Here is an 18,929-nt window from a genome sequence, read left to right as displayed (position 1 = left end):
CTAATCTCCACGCATTAGGATTGAATTGACAGACACCTAAACCTAACTTGACTAATAACTCTCTAGTGAAGGCATTTAAAGGAAACCTAAGGCCACCTAGGAAGTAAGATTCATAGACGCCTATTCCAAAACGTGGGTCACAACACCACTCTCCACGGACGGGCAGCCTAGGGTTAAACTCGTCCGGGATTTGATACCAAGATTTAAGACTATTTAACCTTTGTTCATCCGTCTTAGAATGGACGCCTATAGCGCAACTAAAGACGATCTCTTCCTCGTTCGTAGGATTGGATGGAGAGCCAGCTTGAGAGCCAGAAACTCTCCTAAGTTGTTCTTGGACGACCTCAATAGGGAACCCAGGGGCCCCAGAAGAGTAATTCTCGTCCGTGCTTCCTCCACTATCATCACTAGCACTGCTAGAACTAGACCTATCACTACTGTCCTCATAATACTCGTCTATAGCCTTATTAAGGCTATCAGTGGACGAGGAAGCAACATACATTTTTGACAAGAAACTTAGAACCTAAAGACGGGGAGAAGAAGAATACCTGGCTCTAGACGGAAGAAGACTCTAGACGCAGAGGAACTCCTAGACGAGGCTCTAGACGATGGATGTCAAGGAAGAAAATCTCTGAAATGAGAAGGGTTAAGGGTGGCATTCCACTATTTATAGGATGCTGACCTGGGCATTTGAAACGACTCTACCAATACGAAAACGACACATGGCATCTACCTCGGAAAACTAAATCGACGGGATCAGTCGCCAATAAAAAAATGAAAAGTGGTGCATTAATTTATTAACCAATTATATATACGTCCAAGGACGTGTTGGCAGTTCACCCAACTCATTGGACGACCTACATGGACGAGGGGTCAACTGATGGTGTCACAGAAATCATCCAACTCCATAACTCGTCCATATGTCTCGTCCAACGAAAGACAAGCTACGACAAATCAAATAGGCGAAGTGAATGTTCCAAGCGTTCTGGCTAACCTCGTCCGTCTATGGACGGACGATACCACATGGGAATCTTACTCATCATCATTCAAGCAAGGCAAGCAGTCCAAGATGGTCTCGTCCATCTTTTATTAAAGATGGACGAGTTCACCATGGAACGGCCTGTCCAACCTAGGTAACTTCCATAGCGGTTATGGAAGTTACCCCCAATTCTCCGAACTCCTCGACATTGGGAACGGTTACTAAACAAAAAACTGTTCCACACATACTATATAAGGATTCTTTGATGAAGGGTAACGGATTTCAGAAAATTTGATTTTGAGAAAATACTCCTTCCTTACAAAGAGTTCAAGAGTAACTAACTTCATCATCGGAGGACTTTTGGCCGGTCCCCTCTGATTCAGTGTTCTTTGTATTACAGGATATAGCCCAAAGATCATCGTTTGAGTCTCGTCAACCTACTGATATCCAAGGAATTATCAGTAATGTATCCAATTAATCATGCAGAAACTTGGCTTTCATGAGCGGTGGATTCAGCTAGTCATAAGGTGTGTGTCGCCAAGCACCTATGCTATTCGAGTTAATGGGGTTCCATGTGGTGCAATTAGGCCAACCAAGGGGCTGCGTCAAGGCGACCCATTGTCACCTTATCTTTTCATCCTAGTGGCAGAGGGACTGTCGGCTTTAATCCATAAGGCAATCCAAACTAGAACCTTGAAAAGGTTGGTGGCATCAACATGGGGACCGAAAGTGTCACACTTGTTCTTCGCAGACGATAGTTTGATTTTTAGCCGAGTCTCCATCAGGGAATGTCAGGAAATCCAAAGAATCTTGCAAGTTTATGAAGCCTCTTCGGGTCAGCAATTAAATCGGAGTAAAACCTCCCTCTTCTTCAGCTGGAACACTGATAATGCCACAAAAGAGACAATCAAAACCTTGTTTGGTGCCTAGCTCATTAAGCCACACGAGTCTTATTTGGGTCTCCCTTCCTTAGTGGGTGGATCAAAAAAGAACTCTTTTGCCTAGTTGAAGGAACGGGTAGCAAACAAGCTGGCTGGATGGAAGGAGAAGTTACTCTCTAATGTCGGGAAGGAAATTTTAATTAAAGTGGTAGCGCAAGTAGTGCCATTGTACACTATGAGCTGCTTTCAGCTACCTAAGGCTTTGTGTCAAGAGCTTACAGGTATGGTGAGGCAATTTTGGTAGGGTCAAAAGAAAGATGAAAGGAGAACATGGATGAGTTAGGAGAAGATGTGCCTCTCGAAAGATCAAGGTGGTACGGGATTTAAGGACCTGGAGAAATTTAACCTTACTTTGTTAGCGAAGCAAGGTTGGCAACACCAATTCTTCCTCTCTATTCTATAGAGTCTATAAGGCAAAGTATTTTCTGGGGTGTGACTTTATTGATGCAGAAATGGGCAGACATCCATCTTACGGTTGGAGAAGCATAATGGCTGCGCAAAACTTGATAAAAAAGAGAGTGAGACTTACCATGTTAGCTGAGAGTGAGACAGGTGGACCCCCAATCCGCACACACACATGGTCATTTCCCCAGAGTGTGACTTACCATGTTAGCTGAGAGTGTTTGCTCTTATTAATAATGCGACCAAGGAGTGGAGAGTGGACCTCATTAAACAATGGTTTATACCCCAAGACGTGGAGGCCATTCTTAGTATACCTTTGAGTGCACATGGAGCAAGGGATAGACTCATCTGGACGGGTTCAAAAAATGGTAAGTTTTTGGTGCATAGTGCTTACCGTCTAGCTCAAACAGTGCAGGAAAGAGGTGGCCAAGCGACAAGCTCAAATCAATTTGAGGCTCAGAAAATTTGGAGAGGTATATGAAGTATGAATATCCCCAACAAGGTGAAGCACTTCACATGGAAGGCGTGTAGGAACATCTTGGCCACAAAGGAAAATTTATGGAGAATGAAGGTCACTCAAGAGGGCCTTTGCAAGGAGTGTGCTACGATTGAATCGACGACCCATCTCTTCTAGTTTTGCAAACAAGCGTTGGCAGTGTGTTCTCACAATAAGTTTGTCTTACCTTTTACCATCTCACAATCATGGGAGTTTATTGAAGTCGTGGGTCAATTGCTGAAGTGGAGGGATGCTTTCCCGGATCTTATGGAGAGGGTCATGATGATATGCTGGGGGATTTGGAAGAATAGAAACAAAGTGAAGCATGGTGGGAAATGAAAAACTGGGGAGGCAATGATTAAGTGCTCGTGCTATTTACTAGAAGAGTTCCAAGCAGCAAATGAGGTACGGAGCAGGCAGGAAGCTCAGACTCGGGAGGTGGTGAGATGGATAGTTCCGAAGCAAGGCCAATACAAAGTGAATTGCGATGCAGCGGTCTTCACCAGAGCAAGGAGGTTGGTTTTGGCGTGATCATTCGTGATTGTGCAGGTTCGGTCGTTGCTGCTTTGAGTAAGAAAAGGATAGGTCTTACCGAAGCAGTGGAAGCGAAGGCGAAGGCGATGGAAGTAGCTGTCCAGTTCACGAAGGATGTGGGGATAAGGGAAGCAACTTTCGAAGGTGACTCTCTTATTGTGAGCAAAGCAGTCAAAGGCAATGGTGACGTTCCTTCCTTGATCCAAAACATTGTCTGTGGTAGGGGTATTCGCGATGCGATGCGGTGCGGTTTTGGGCCATTTTTAGCACCGCACTTTGCGGTGCAGTTTATCTAAAATCGTAACTACACTGCACCTTATTTTTGCAGTCACATGTGCGGTGCGGTGTGGTGTGGTGTGGTTTAGAGTTTAGCCAAAACCATAACTACACCGCATCTCATTTTTGCGTTCATATGTGCGATACTATGTATAAGATGCGGTTTGAAATCGGTATATTTTTTAAATTTTGGGCTTTTCTTACTTAGCCCAAAACTAATTTTTCCATTTTTTTTGGCCAAGTTTTAAATTATTAAGCTAGTTTTTCTTTATTTTGGGTTTGCTTTTCTAGTCAACACTTGCTATGGCTATTAAACTTTTTTTTTTTTTTTGAAAACTAGGGTTATTAAACTATTAATAATATATTTAATATTAAAAATAAATAAATATATTAATATATAGAGAGGGTGCGGTGCGATGCGGTTTGTGCAATTTTCTTATTATAAAACTGCAAACCGCACTACACCATGCGGTGTGGTGCAGTGCAGTGCGGTGCACTATTACTTGCGGTGCGGTGCGGTTATGCCATTTTGCGGGCGATGCGGTGCGGTTTTTGCGGTTTATGCGATTTATGCAGTTTGGTGAACACCCCTAGTCTGCGGTATTATTTCAAACGTTTAGAGCTGCAGAAGTGTCACATGTTAAAAGGCAGGGGAATGCCCCTGCCCATTTACTCGCCCAACATGCATTGCATGTGGTGGATTATAACGCATGGCTAGAGGAATGTCCTAGGTTTATTGAGCATGCCTGTGCCCATGATGTAATCCAGATTTCTACTATTTGAATGAAGTGTGTTCTTCCCATTAAAAAAAATAATAAAAAATAAAATAAAAAAATAAAAAAGGCAAGGTAATATTGTAACATATATCTCAGCTAGGAGAACAAGGTTTTCTTTTCTAATTTAGTCTAGATGGAGTTTGTCTCTCTTGACATTAATAATCTTGTGACAGTTGATTTACTAGCTTTTGAATAATATTTCGATTAGTTGATGTATTTACCATCCTATTTGATGTTATTACTTATCTTAACATGATGTTGGTTTTATCTGACAACCAAGTTAAAAACTTTGAAAGAAACTTCAAACCATCCCTTGAAGAATTCTTTAGAGAAGAGTTTTAAGGCTCAAAAAAAAATTTCCCAAAGTGGGTGGCTAGAAATTTTTCTCAAGACTCATTAAAACTTATTTTCTCTAAATGCCGTCTTTATAAAATTTATGTGAACAACACAAATCAAAAAAATTAAGGACAAGAACACCGATGTGCTACTAATTGAAAGTCTCTGGTACCTACTACGAATAAATTCTTTAGAGGAACTCTAATTGTAGGTTTTTTATGCATCCAAAGTTCAAAAAAAATAAAAGGAAGAAATGGCCTGGCTGGCCACTAGGTTTTTGTCAGAACAATATGAAAGTCTTCCTCTCTAAATCTAAAGGCTCGCATTTTTATTTTTGGTATTGTGATAAAGTATGGTAATAAAGGAAAAAATAGGGCTTCATGCTTTAATTTAATGGTCCAAATAATTCCTAGATGCTTTGGATGGTTGAGATCAATTTACAAAGAATTCAAAAAGCTTCAGGTAGGAGCCAAATTCATGAGAGTTTTTTTTGCCTGTAATTTGACTTGGGCATCAGTTAATTAAGTTTCCGCCAACAATCCCTGGCGTAGCTTCTGGTGTTCTTTTTGCAAGTGTTTGTGGGTCCAAGTCCGTCCACGCAATCAACTGCATCAGCAGGCATATTTATATACGCGTACAATCACATTGCTACGTTTGCAAACAGTAGAAACTCTTAGATAATCTTCCATGGCAATGCATACACCTTTCAACGAAAGACTTAGATAGAAGGGCAAATAAAGATCAAACAAAACTAGCTCAAGTTAATCAGTAACTGCTTGGACAAAGTATAAAACTCCTTTTAATTCATAACTCAATCTGTTTCAGGCGAATCATTTATCAAACACTCTTCACAGTATAGAATATTTTGAACCTGACTAGTCAAATGGGAATGTCGACCGTAACATATGCTTGCTAAATAAATACCCTCCATACTGTAAGCAATGGACACCAAGCTGGAAGATATGCATTCTACCTTGGAGGGTGTAACCATGTCCTTCAGCAGTGCTGCAAAGATGAGGCTGAACATCCCTTAAGCTGGAAAATTTTTGAAGTTACAAGCCAGCTAAAGTCAATGGGATCTTTAAATGCTCTGAAATAATAGCAAACATGATTAAGAAAACTCCAAACCTTTTGTGTAATGATAGTGACACAATCAAGGAACTCACTAGATATATCCTCAAAATCTGCATTTTGAGCTTCCCTATGAAATAGAATGGCTTTAAAATTATCCATTAGTGAGCATTTAGCGCATATGCATTTCAAGAGAGGAGGGTTCGCTAAGGCAGATCCCATTTTGCAAACTCACTCCATACAGAACTTTAGAAAAGAGTTAATAAGGAGTCCCCAGCACTTATCCAGAAATTTGCAACTGTTGCAATTATAGAGGATTCAAAGCAAAACAAATGGTGAGTAGCACCTGCAGGCAATAATGAGTATGCTGCACTGGTCCTGCTCAAGTCCAGAGCTTCCAACAGATGCTCATCCATTTCAGAATATAGACCCAACAAGTCACTTGCGCGGACTTTATATGCTGAAGCCAGTGTAGTATAGGCATTTAGACAGAGGTAGTGCAGGCGATGCAACTTGATGGTTGGTTGTGATTTTACTTCCCTTCCTTGAGTGCCTTCTAACTGTTTATAAAGGAGACCTTGTGTCAGCAAGTTCTCAAGCTTCTCACAACACAATTTGGGATCACCAAATGAAAGATACTGAGTTATAGCATCATCAATGTAATCAGTCAACCTTCTTATTGCATAGTGACATTTTGATCAGAACTCAAACTGGAAGCATCAAGACTTGCTGAAGAAATTTTCTGGAGAGGAAAATAGCACAAAGTTACATTAGTTGAAGATACCCTTTCATTGAGAGTTCAAGCATCTCCATACCTTTAAACCAAAAAAGCATGAATTTTTTTTTGGGGATCAGAAACAGCATGAACTAAAGTTAGAAAATTAGTTAGGAAGCAATCAGAGTATTTCGGTAAAGAATTTGAAAACATTACATATATTTTCCTAGAACTAAACTTCATGAAGTCCGGTTAAATGAGACAATTTATACATGCAAATGAATCTAAAATTATTGTCCATATTTTTCCTGTTTGGGGTTAAAATCTTAATTAAGTCATGTTAAGAAGAATGTTGCAAGTTTGATATAATAATGTTAAAAGGTGTGTTTGCCCTTCCAAACAAATTAATAGATCGAGCCAGAGGTTTGGAAAATATAAATATAAACTCGAAACAAAGTCCATCAAAAAGCAAAGAAAAAAGAAAAATGGAAAAATCATTGAATTACAGCTGATAAGCCCGACCAAAATGGTAATCGTCCATACAATGCAAGATAGGGACGATCTTACTAAAATCGTCCAGAGAGATAAGGTCGTTGCTCAAAGATCCGAACACTCGTCCCCACTCTTCGCGGAACGGTTACGAAACAGTAATCAAACCTTCAGACCGTTGGGAATGGCAGCTCATCATTAACACCCAGCAAAGACGTTACCAGGCTAGATTAAAGCCTCCATCAAGACTCCACCAACGGCTAGAAGAGAAAACCTGCAAACACACATCTATAAAGACGGAACCCCGAAAGGGGTAGGGTAAGAAAACACTCTAGCAAATTACTCTCATTGTTCTCCTTTGTCAATCTTTCTAACTTTGGCATCGGAGACCTTTTTGCAGGCACAACGCCGGCGAACTACTTCCTTTCGTTCGTCCACGGGTTGCAGAAGATTGATTTGGCGAGGAACAGCTTCATCTGGACGATCATAATCAACTGACGATCAAATCATCATCAGTTTGGCGCCGTCTGTGGGAACGACGATTTAAAACGTGATCTGTCCCCAGTCCAAATGGAGTCCAGTACAAACCCAGATCCTGCTGCGCTGGCCCTACAAATCCAGTCGCTGTCAGCAATTGTGGAAGAACTCACAAGACAGAACCAAGAAATGAAACAACGACTACTATAGGAAAGCAATCGTGCAGATAGGGGAGACGATGAAGACAGCAACAGAAGGCGGACAAGTACTCCGGAGGAAGCAAGCTCGGATTTATTGAGAGAAATGAGGAAAGAGATGGACGAACTAAGAAACGCCATAAAAGGAAAGACGGACCAAAGTTTGGAGAGAATCGTCCGGAAGACGGATTCGCCCTTTACTATAGCTGTCCAGGAGTGCCCTGTACCCTCCAAATTCCGTCTACCACAGCTAGAACCTTTCGACAGACTGAAAGACCCCTTGGATCACCTGAATACCTTCAGGACGACCTTAGGCCTCCAACAGCCGCTTGACGAGATCTTCTATCGCTCATTCCCTACGACCCTCAAAGGAGCAGCCAGGGAATGGTTCAACAAGTTGCCAACATCGTCCATCGACAATTTCGAACAGTTGAGCAACTCCTTTGTCCGTCACTTCGTGGGGGGGCAGCGACCAAAGAGAACTGCCGACCACTTACTTACCATCAAACAAGGAGAGAAGGAACCACTGAGGTCCTACGTGACACGCTTCACCCGAGGAATGTTGGAAATAGATGAGACAGATGACAAGGTACATCTCACGACCTTCAAAGCAGGATTGAAGTCCAGGGATTTTGTAGCATCCTTGGCGAAGAACCCCCCTAAGACGATGGCCGAGGCACTGTTAAAGGCTCAGAAGTACATGAACGCGGAGGAAGCTCTGGCAGCTATTGATGGAGCAGATAAGAGTAGGGAAAAGAAGAAGGAAAAGGAGGACGATCGAAGAGGGATAAAACGAGAACGGGCTGACAGGAGGAATGACGATGGGAATCGAAGGAGAGACGATAAAAACCCTCGTCCATCAAAGTTCACCTCGCTGGTGATGCCCGTAGATCAAATTCTAACAGAAATAAGGGACGAACCATCCCTAAAGTGGCCAAAACCACTCCATTCAGCACCTGGATTACGTGATAAGAGGAAATACTGCCGTTTCCATAAAGATCATGGGCACTACACGGAGGACTGCAGGGACCTAAAAGAGCAGATTGAAGAGCTCATCCGTAATGGGAAGCTACAACAGTATGTAAAAAGAGGGGATTTCGGCAGGTACGGACAGAAAAGCCAGCCAGTGAATGCACGAAGAGACGAAGATCGCCCCCAACCTCGTCCATAGAATGCGCTAGGGGAAATAAAAACCATCGCCGGGGGACCAACCGTCGGAGGATCATTCAAGTCTCTCAGGAAGTCATACCAAAGACAGGTAAACAGCGTCCACAGTGTACCACCGTCAAAGCAAAGACGCACTAGTGAAGACTTGCATTTCTCTGAGGAGGATGCCAGAAGTGTGAAGCAGCCCCATGATGACCCGCTCGTCATTATGATCATGATCGAGGGGTTCAACACGCAAAGAGTCCTGGTCGATAGCGGAAGTTTAGCAGATATAATCTATCTTCCTGCTTTCCAACAACTAAAGCTGGACCCAAAAAGACTTCGTCCTTTTGAGTCTCCCCTAGTCAGCTTCAGCGGAGACAAAGTGTACCCCAAAGGAATCACGACATTAACAGTAACAACCGGGTCATACCCCCTTCAGGTAACCAACCAGCACAATTTTCTAATAGTAGACTCACCCTCGTCCTACAATGTGATCATTGGCAGACCAATGCTTAATCGTTGGAAGGCTGCTATCTCCACATACTACTTAAAGGTGAAGTTCCCAACAGAACATGGAATCGAGGAGATTAAGGGTGATCAAGTGCTGGCCAGGGAATGCTACCATGCCGTCCTGGCCTCAAAGGAAAACCATACGTGGACAATTGAGGAGAAGACACCAGAGATTATGGAGAAACTTGAAACAGTAGATCTGGCTGAAGGTAACCCTCCAAGGACGACCCAAATAGGGACGAGCATGAGCCAAAAGACGAAAGACGAAATCGTCAGCTTTCTGAAGAGCAACCTCGACATTTTCGCCTGGAGCCACAAGGATATGCCAGGAATCCCAGCAAGACTCATCCAGCATCATCTGAATGTTGATCCCGAAAAGAAACCTGTCCAGTAGAAAAGGAGAGTCTTTGCTCCCGAGCGAAATAAAGCAGTGATGGACGAGGTAAATAAGTTGCTTGCAGCAAGATTTATCCGAGAAGTTCACTATCCAGAGTGGTTGGCCAACGTAGTCATGGTCAAAAAGTCAAATGGGAAGTGGAGGATGTGTGTCGACTTCACAGACCTGAACCAAGCATGCCCAAAAGATAGCTTCCCGCTGCCCAGAATCGACCAGCTAGTAGACTCCACAGCAGGACACAAACTTCTCACATTTATGGACGCGTTTTCAGGATATAACCAGATACAAATGGCTGAAGAAGACCAGGAAAAGACCGCTTTTATCACCAGCCAGGGACTTTACTGCTATCGGGTCATGCCTTTTGGGCTAAAAAATGCAGGGGCCACCTATCAAAGATTGGTAAACCAGATGTTCGAGAAGCAAATCGGGAGAAATGTGGAGGTTTACGTTGACGATATGCTCGTCAAGACCAAGGAAGAAGAAAACCATCTGGACGACCTCAGAGAGACGTTCAATACTCTCAGACGGTATAGCATGAAACTAAACCCGTCCAAATGTGCCTTTGGGGTTTCCTCGGGAAAGTTTCTCGGGTTTGTAGTGTCGCAGAGAGGGATTGAAGCAAATCCCGAAAAGGTCAGGGCCATCTTGGAAATGTCTTCACCCAGGACGGTCAAAGAAGTGCAGTCCCTAACAGGGAGAATTGCGGCCCTCAACCGGTTCGTCTCGAAGGCAACGGACAAATGCCTTCCATTCTTCAAGACTTTGAAGAAAGCATTTTCATGGACGGAGGAATGCGAAGCGGCGTTCCAAAAGCTAAAAAGTTATCTTAGCAACCCGCCCCTCCTAAGCCCATCCAAAGAAGGTGAAGAGCTATTCCTGTACTTAGCCGTCTCAATCACGGCTGTCAGCGTGGCATTGATTAGAGAAGATGGTGGTTTACAACTTCCTGTGTATTACGTTAGCCAGGCCTTCCAGGGCGCCGAGGCACGGTACCCACGTATGGAGAAGATCACCTTCGCCCTGATTATGGCCTCAAGGAAACTCCGTCCATATTTTCAAGCCAATCCCATCGTCGTGATGACGGATCAGCCCATTAAAAAGGCAATGAACAAACCTGAAGCAGCAGGAAGAATGGTGCAGTGGGCAGTCGAGCTCAGCCAGTTCGACATAAAATATCGTCCAAGGGTGGCGATAAAAGCGCAAGCACTGGCAGATTTTATAGCAGAGTTCACCGTCCCTGAAAACGTCGAGAACATCTGGACGGTTAATACTGACGGATCGTCCACTCAACATGGAGGCGGAGCTAGCATCGTCCTCACTTCTCCCGAAAAGAATGTTATCAAGTATGGAGTCCAACTTAAGTTCCCGGTGACCAATAATGAAGCAGAATATGAGGCACTACTGGCAAGATTAAGAGTAGCTCGAGCACTAGGAGCTGAGAATGTTGTGCTCAGGAGCGATTCCCAACTCGTCATTGGACAAGTAAAGGGGGAGTACGAGGCAAAGGAGGCAAGGATGCAGAAATACCTCAAGCTGACAAACCAATTGATCAGTTCCTTCAATCACGCAGAGTTCGTCCAGATCCCCAGAGATCAGAACACAGAAGCTGATGAGGTGGCCCGAAGTGCCTCAACGGACAGCGGAGGTAAGAGGTCCGATTGGAAGATGGAAGAACAGAACCATCCCAGCATACTGGAACTTCAGATTTCCTCCGTCCACACAGACCGTGGATGGACGAGCCCGATAGTCACATTCCTTCAAGAAGGACGACTACCGGACAATCCAGAGGAAGCTAAAAAAGTAAGAAGACGAGCAGCCAGATTTACGATACTTAATGACGAACTTTACAAAAGAGGCTACTCCCAGCCGTATTTGAGATGTGTTGAAAAGGAGGAAGCCAGGTACATCCTTGAAGAAGTGCATGGTGGGATCTGCGGAGATCACACGGGGGCAAAGTCCCTCGCCAGAAATATCATGAGAGCTGGCTACTTTTGGCCAACAATGCAACGAGACGCAGCTGACTTCGTGAGAACGTGTGACAGCTGCCAAAGATATGGGAACGTTCAAAGAATCCCCGGGGAGAAAATGACCACAATATCATCTCCCTGGCCATTCGCACAGTGGGGGATCGACATCATGGGTCCCTTACCTCAGGGAAAGAGACAGGTGAAGTTTCTGCTCGTCGCCATCGACTACTTCACAAAATGGGTGGAGGTAGAAGCTCTGGCAACAATCACCGAAGCAAAGGTACAGAATTTTGTTTGGAAAAATATTGTTTGCAGGTTCGGCATACCAAGCACGATCATATCAGACAACGGTCGTCAGTTTGACAGCCAAAGCTTCCGGCAATTTTGCTCGAGCTTGGGCATCAAAAATAAGTATTCATCACCAGGGCATCCCCAGGCCAATGGACAGACGAAAGTAACCAACCGGACCCTGCTGAAGATCATCAAGTCCCGGTTGGTGGGGGCAAAAGGAATGTGGCCTGAAGAACTGCCAAGCGCCCTATGGGCATATAGGACGACAGCACAGACACCAACTGGAGAAACACCGTTCAGTCTGACATATGGCACAGAAGCAGTCATACCAGTCGAAGTTGGTCTCACAAGCTTGAGGAGGGAATTTTTTGACGAACAAACCAATGAGAACCAATTGAAGGAAAACTTAGACAGCCTGGATGAGATTAGAGACCAGGCAGCTGAAAGAATGGCAAAGTACCAGCAGAAGATAGCAGAATACTATAATCAAAGAGTGAAGTTAAGAAGATTCAACATTGGTGACCTCGTCCTTAGAAAAGTCACCCCCGCAACGAAGGACCCAACGCATGGTAAGTTGGGACCGTCCTGGGAAGGACCCTACAAAGTCGTCCATTATTCGCATCAGGGCAGCTACCACCTGGAGGATTCGGAAGGAAAAAGACTACCTCGTCCGTGGAACGTTGAACATCTAAAGAGGTATTACGAAAAGGAACCATAAACTTCATTGTAAAACCAATTTGATACTTCTATTTTATGTAAGCAATTGTTCGAATTATAAGTATTACCCAGCATCCCTTGAGTGTTAATTGAGCAAGTCATTCTACACTGTTTTCAAAGATAAGCACGGGCGATCGTCCCCTAAAAAGCATAATGACGATAAAATTCCTTAAATGGATGTACATCGTCCCTAAAGAGCTTAATGACGATAAGATTCCTTAAATGGATGTACATCGTCCCTAAAAAGCTTAATGACGATAAAATTCCTTAAATGGATGTACATCGTCCCTAAAGAGCTTAATGACGATAAAATTCCTTAAATGGATGTACATCGTCCCTAAAGAGCTTAATGACGATAAGATTCCTTAAATGGAAATGGATGTACATCGTCCCTAAAAAGCTTAATGACGATAAAATTCCTTAATGGATGTACATCGTCCCTAAAAAGCTTAGTGACGATAAAATTCCTTAATGGATGTACATCGTCCCTAAAAAGGCTTAATGACAATAAGAATCGTAAACGGAATTACGTCGTCGCTGAAAAAGATTAATGACGGCAAAATTCTTTGAACGAATTACATCGAAGCATCACGACGACAAAAGTTCCTTAAGAGATGCACGTCGCCTCTAAAGCTAGATTCCCTCGATGTCCATGTACATCACACAACATGATCTCATCTGTACAGAAGAGCAAGAGGGCCAAAATTGATCAACAGAATCTCGTCCATACAGGACGACCAAAAAAGTCAGATTATGGGAAACATTTCCAAAATCAAAAGAGCAAGCACAGACATTTATAAGATCAAACATAAAGTTAAATTGTTCTAGAAACAAAAATAGGGGGCCCCAAAAACAGGAGGGGCATCCAAACGACTGCTATTCTTGACTTGGTGCATAAAAAAAAAAAAAAAAAAAAAAGGGGAAATTTTCTTAAGGCAAATTAAGCTGAAGGGGAAATATCATCGTCCTGGGTGGCCTGAGGTGGTTCAACACCGGTGGACGCTCCTGCTTGAGCCGCCTCGTCCTCCTCAATCTCCTTATCAACGGCTTCAAAGTCTAAATCATCAAGGCTCACGGCAGGACCATGCTTGACGAGATACCTTCGCAGCAACTCGAACCCTTTAAAGTACCACTGGAAGAGAATGGTGTTGTATTCCTCAGTGGATTGAAAAGCAGTAACGGCCTTGGCTACTGCAACCTTCATCTTCTGAGCGGCCGCTGCTAGCAGTTCGTCCTTCTGCTTCACGGTTTGTCTCTCGACGTCCAGCTGCTCCGTCAGCACACGAACTTGCTCCTTGGAAACGTTAAGAGAGTCCATAGTCGTAATCAAATCCTTCCGCAAACCAGAAGCTTCAGCCTCCAAAGCGTCTACCTTCGAGTTAGCCACGACAGCCTTCTCCTCATTCGCTAGGTACTGAGTGGTGATGTGCATGGTCTCCCCCAACACCTATGGACGAATACAAAGTTAATAAAAATTAGCTCAATGAAAAACAACAAAGATGGTCAGGCAGATAAAAACGAAGAAAGGAACAAGGTATATGATGATTCACCTGCACGAGTTTATGAACGTGGCGGCTCACCATCTCGTGTGAAGGAATGCTCGTGACTTCCCTCATCTCACCAGAGGTAAAAAGCTCGGTGGCACGGTCCATGGCCGTCCCTGCGTCTGACCAAACGCTGGCATCAGCCTTTCCTTTCCCCTTATTAGCAGCCTTCTGCTTCTTCGAAGGACGAGCAACCTCCTCTATTGAAACACCAGGAGACGCAACCAGACCTTCGTCCAGACCAAGGGTTGGTGTGGACGACCCTCTCGCCTCCACCTCTTTCTCCTTCTCCTTATCTGTGATTCTCAGCCTCTTCTGGCCTATGCTGGACAGGGGCTCATTCTTTTTGCCCTTTATCTTGTCATACATCTCTTTGTTGAATTTCGACGTCATTTCTACACAAAAGAGACCAAGGACGAATAAAATAAAAATAAAAATAAAAATAAAAAACGCAGATGAGTATGAAGAAAAGGCGTGAAGTGCAACTTACGTTTTCTTTCTTCACGGTCGAGGGTACTGAGTACGTAGAGGGAAGGTTCTGGGCCCAGACAGTGACGAGCTAAGGTACGCGGATCAATCAGCTCACCAAAGTCTTCTATCATCCTTGCGTACCTGATGGCAGCCTGCACTCGCTCGGCAAACTTGGCCTCTAGCTCTGGACGGTCTTTCACTGCAAAGGACGACGTTAAAAAAAAAAAAAAAAAAAAAAAAAAAAAAAAAAAAAAGAAGGCCCAACAACATTGGGGTACACGCACCAATCAAAGGGGTCTCCCATCGTCGCAGAAACCTAGGTGCGTTCCCCCACAGATCATCAGGCAACGTTTCCCAACCATCCCCAGATACAAAGAAGTATCTTGATTTCCAATAGCGAAAGGACGATGGAAGGTCAGCTACCAGACGAGCCTTCCTACTCCAGGGTACGAACTCATAGTACCCAAATTCTCTGGACTCCTTCAGACGATACAAGTGGACGAACTCATTAACTGAGATCATATCCCCGTCAGCAACGGTCGTCCAGATCACCATACAACTAATCACTATTCTCCAGGAGTTAGGCATAAGTTGCCCCGGTGCAAGGTTAAAATGGTAAAGAAGCTCCATAATGAATGGATGGACGGGAAATCGGAGGCCACACGAAAAAGCAGCCTCGTAAAATGGTCGTAGCACCGATCCCGGCCTCTTCCTCGACCACGTTTGAGGACGAACCCCTTTCTAAATCACCTAACCCTTCTTCTAAACCCATATTTTCCTCTCTTAGGTGCCCTCTAATAGACCGAAACCAAGCTTGAGACTCCAACAGAAGAGGGTATAAAACACCCAACGCCGAACCTAACCCGGTACCCCTATTAACAAATTCCTCAACTACTGGGTACGAACCGGCGGAGGAAGGCGCACCTAATAGGTCGCCAGAAAGCTCTACCAAGGAACCTAAACGGGCAAGGAGAAAAGCTACGGAGGGGAAGTTACGCCTAACTTCGAAAGTATCCACCATTAAAGAAAAAGAAAAGGAAAACTAACACCACTACTCAGTAAGAAGAGAAACCAGTGCAGAAAGAGAAGGAAACTTAAGTGACACAAATACAAGGAAAAACCAAAAAGGAAAAAAAAAACGTAAATGGGTGGGCGTACCTGGAAGTTAGGGAGGAAACTGAGGAGGTGAGGAGCAAAATACGCGTAGGAGAGATCAACTGCACAAAGAATGGGGAAGTGCAAAAAGGAAAAGCCAAAGGAAATCAAAGGTTTCTGCCTTGGAAAGTGCGGGAAAACTGAAAAGGCACTCACCGGAAACGAGGCACTCCCACCAGTAGAAATCTGACACGTGGCACTGAGAGGAGCCACAGCCGCCACTACGCAATCAATGCGGAGCAGAACTCGAGGCGCCATTTCTGAAAAATAAATAAATCAAAAAAAATGGTAATGACAATCTTTTCATATTCCAATAATCGTCCAAATAATGGACGACCATGGAATAGGGGGGCAGCTGATAAGCCCGACCAAAATGGTAATCGTCCATACAATGCAAGATAGGGACGATCTTACTAAAATCGTCCAGAGAGATAAGGTCGTTGCTCAAAGATCCGAACACTCGTCCCCACTCTTCGCGGAACAGTTACGAAACAGTAATCAAACCTTCAGACCGTTGGGAATGGCAGTTCATCATTAACACCCAGCAAAGACGTTACCAGGCTAGATTAAAGCCTCCATCAAGACTCCACCAACGGCTAGAAGAGAAAACCTGCAAACACACATATATAAAGACGGAACCCCGAAAGGGGTAGGGTAAGAAAACACTCTAGCAAATTACTCCCATTGTTCTCCTTTGTCAATCTTTCTAACTTTGGCATCGGAGACCTTTTTGCAGGCACAACGCCGGCGAACTACTTCCTTTCGTTCGTCCACAGGTTGCAGAAGATTGATTTGGCGAGGAACAGCTTCATCTGGACGATCATAATCAACTGACGATCAAATCATCATCAACAACTATATGGTATCCAAAGACATGAAAAAATTCAGACAAACAGATGTTATGCCTTTATTTTCCCCCCAACTCTTACCTGCAGAGTATGATCCACATTGGTTGTTGGGGGGCAAAGCACTACATCGCCTGCAACAGCACAGCAGAAAAACCAATACCTTTCCTTTGACTATAACTCTGATTGCCTCATCTGCTGGGGAAAAGGGTTGCATGTAAAAATATGAGTACTGATAAGGATAATATTTTCACCCCTTAGGCAAACTTCCTACCACTCTACAATAAACTCATCCAACATGTCTACCAAGCCGGCCTTCCATCACCACCACCCGAAGTAAGTCGTCCAACTGCATGGACGATCATGGTACCTTCTTGAAAAGGGAAACTCTCCCAAATGACCTTATCTGACAAATGTTAGCTCTTCCAGATGAGACTTGATGATGCATAGAAAATCAGTAGGCTGAATGCTCTGGGCTTCAATGATCTAATAATTGCTTGAAAGGCTTGAAAAGAAAAACAAACGATCAAAGGAGACCAAGGCTAACCGACCAAGAACCCTCCGATACTTAAGTTAATTTTCTCTCTTAAATTTTGGAGTTCCAACTTTTTGGAAGTTGTCTCAAACTTACTTTCATTTGATGTGAATAAGTATTTATATAGTGTGCTCTTGAAGCGGTTACTTCTCTTGTAACTTCCCCTATATTTGAGGAGGTCAGAGGGTTCAAGGTTAACTTCCACAATCGCTATAGGAGTTAGAATATTTTTTCTATAACTGTCGTTGGAAGTTAAGTACTAAGTAGGAAGTTATAGTGATGAACCAAGATTTTACTCATGCCTTGAAATAATAACATGTGGTTCAATTTTACTGGCTTTTGTAAATAAATCTCTATGGAATTTTCCAAGTGTCGGGGGTCATCCAGGCGCTTGCCTCATGGACGACCCATATGTCCTTGAACAACCATTTTGCTAGGTATATCCATTCTTGCCTTATTGGCTCAGACGACCCTCATGGATGAATTGGAGTTCAATTTTCAGTTCACCATCAAGACTCTTCCAGAGTGGACTCTTCATTTGCTCATCCATATAGGGAATGACCCATCGATGATCATACTTATTCGTCCGACAAGCGATGACTCAACACTAGAGATAAATGCCTCACTCGTCTAGGGAGACCATTCGTCTAAGGAGATCGTCCGTCCAAACATATTCGTCCATCTCATGTTGATTCAGTCAAAATAGGAAAATATTGTCTATTTCGACCATAAGACCATAATCAACCATCCATGGCAATATGGTCGTCCATACATAGGACTCGTCCACATAGATGGTTATCCTAAGGAATAAAGTAACAGTCTTGTCTAAGGTGTCATCCAACACATTTACGTCCGTCCATACAAAGGACCACCTAATTATACAAGTGGATTATAAACAATCGTCCATACCATGAGGTTCATTCACATCATGATCGTCTAGGTAACTGTCATTCTACACTTAGATACTACCAACGGAATTTACTCCACAAGTCCACTACTTTAGAACATGTGAGCAATTTTTCCGAAATTCACTCCCACTCACTCCATTTAGCCAACACATCTCCTATGAGGAGAGTAGCACAAGACAAAGAGGCCCACTCAAGTTCCCCTGTATAAAGGTCAAACCTCACTCAAATCAAGGTACGTGAGAAAATTCCCAACTCTTATACTTTGAGAGTTCTTGGAAATTTTTTGTGAGGTTCCAAATTTAGCATCGGAGAAGCTTAGGCCGGCATTCCACCGGTGCCCTCCGATAGCGTTCTTCCCTCTTGCAAGTCTTCTAGCACCTCCAAATAGATGAGTAACTCACTAATTTTTCATGCATCATCAAGTACGAAGGATCTAATTGATTTAGATAATACAAACTCATAAAGGACTTCAAAGAATCAAAAACATTTTATGAAATGTACTTGGACGGACGAATAAAGGCTTAGCTTCAAGTGAATGTTGAGCATGATAATTGTAATAATCACCCAAGTTTTGTGGGTATACTGCAAATACCCAGATGAGTTTGCGGTAATTTGGTGAGAAAGATCGTCAAGATGGGATTGGAGGAAGCAGGAGTGGGAGTGAGTGGGGGAGAGGAGAGCGAATGAGAGTGTTGTGGTATTTCTATGTCTTCCTTCCCTCACCCTCATGACACTTACTAGGAACCACCAA

At 43.6% G+C, this 18,929-nt stretch overlaps 1 protein-coding gene and 1 pseudogene across 1 annotated transcript; one reads left to right on the top strand and one right to left on the bottom strand.

Annotated features, from left to right (window-relative positions):
- Window positions 1-6,017: 6,017 nt before the first annotated feature.
- Window positions 6,018-7,364, bottom strand: LOC126698727 (protein SET DOMAIN GROUP 41-like; annotated as a pseudogene).
- A 431-nt stretch (window positions 7,365-7,795) lies between these two features.
- LOC126698721 (uncharacterized) lies at window positions 7,796-8,860 on the top strand. Its single transcript, XM_050396123.1, has one exon. It carries the CDS (start codon window positions 7,796-7,798, stop codon window positions 8,858-8,860), a length of 1,065 nt encoding a protein of 354 aa, XP_050252080.1.
- The last annotated feature ends 10,069 nt before the right edge of the window (window positions 8,861-18,929 follow it).

This window comes from Quercus robur, chromosome 2, assembly GCF_932294415.1.
Source record: "Quercus robur chromosome 2, dhQueRobu3.1, whole genome shotgun sequence".
NCBI lineage: Eukaryota > Viridiplantae > Streptophyta > Magnoliopsida > Fagales > Fagaceae > Quercus > Quercus robur.
The sequence above is the reverse complement of the archived record's forward strand: the minus strand, read 5'-3'. Positions and strand labels throughout refer to the sequence as shown.

Excerpts from the sequence above, each read along its gene's own strand:
- LOC126698721 (XM_050396123.1), top strand. The coding sequence starts at position 7,796 with ATGAGGAAAGAGATGGACGAACTAAGAAACGCCATAAAAGGAAAGACG.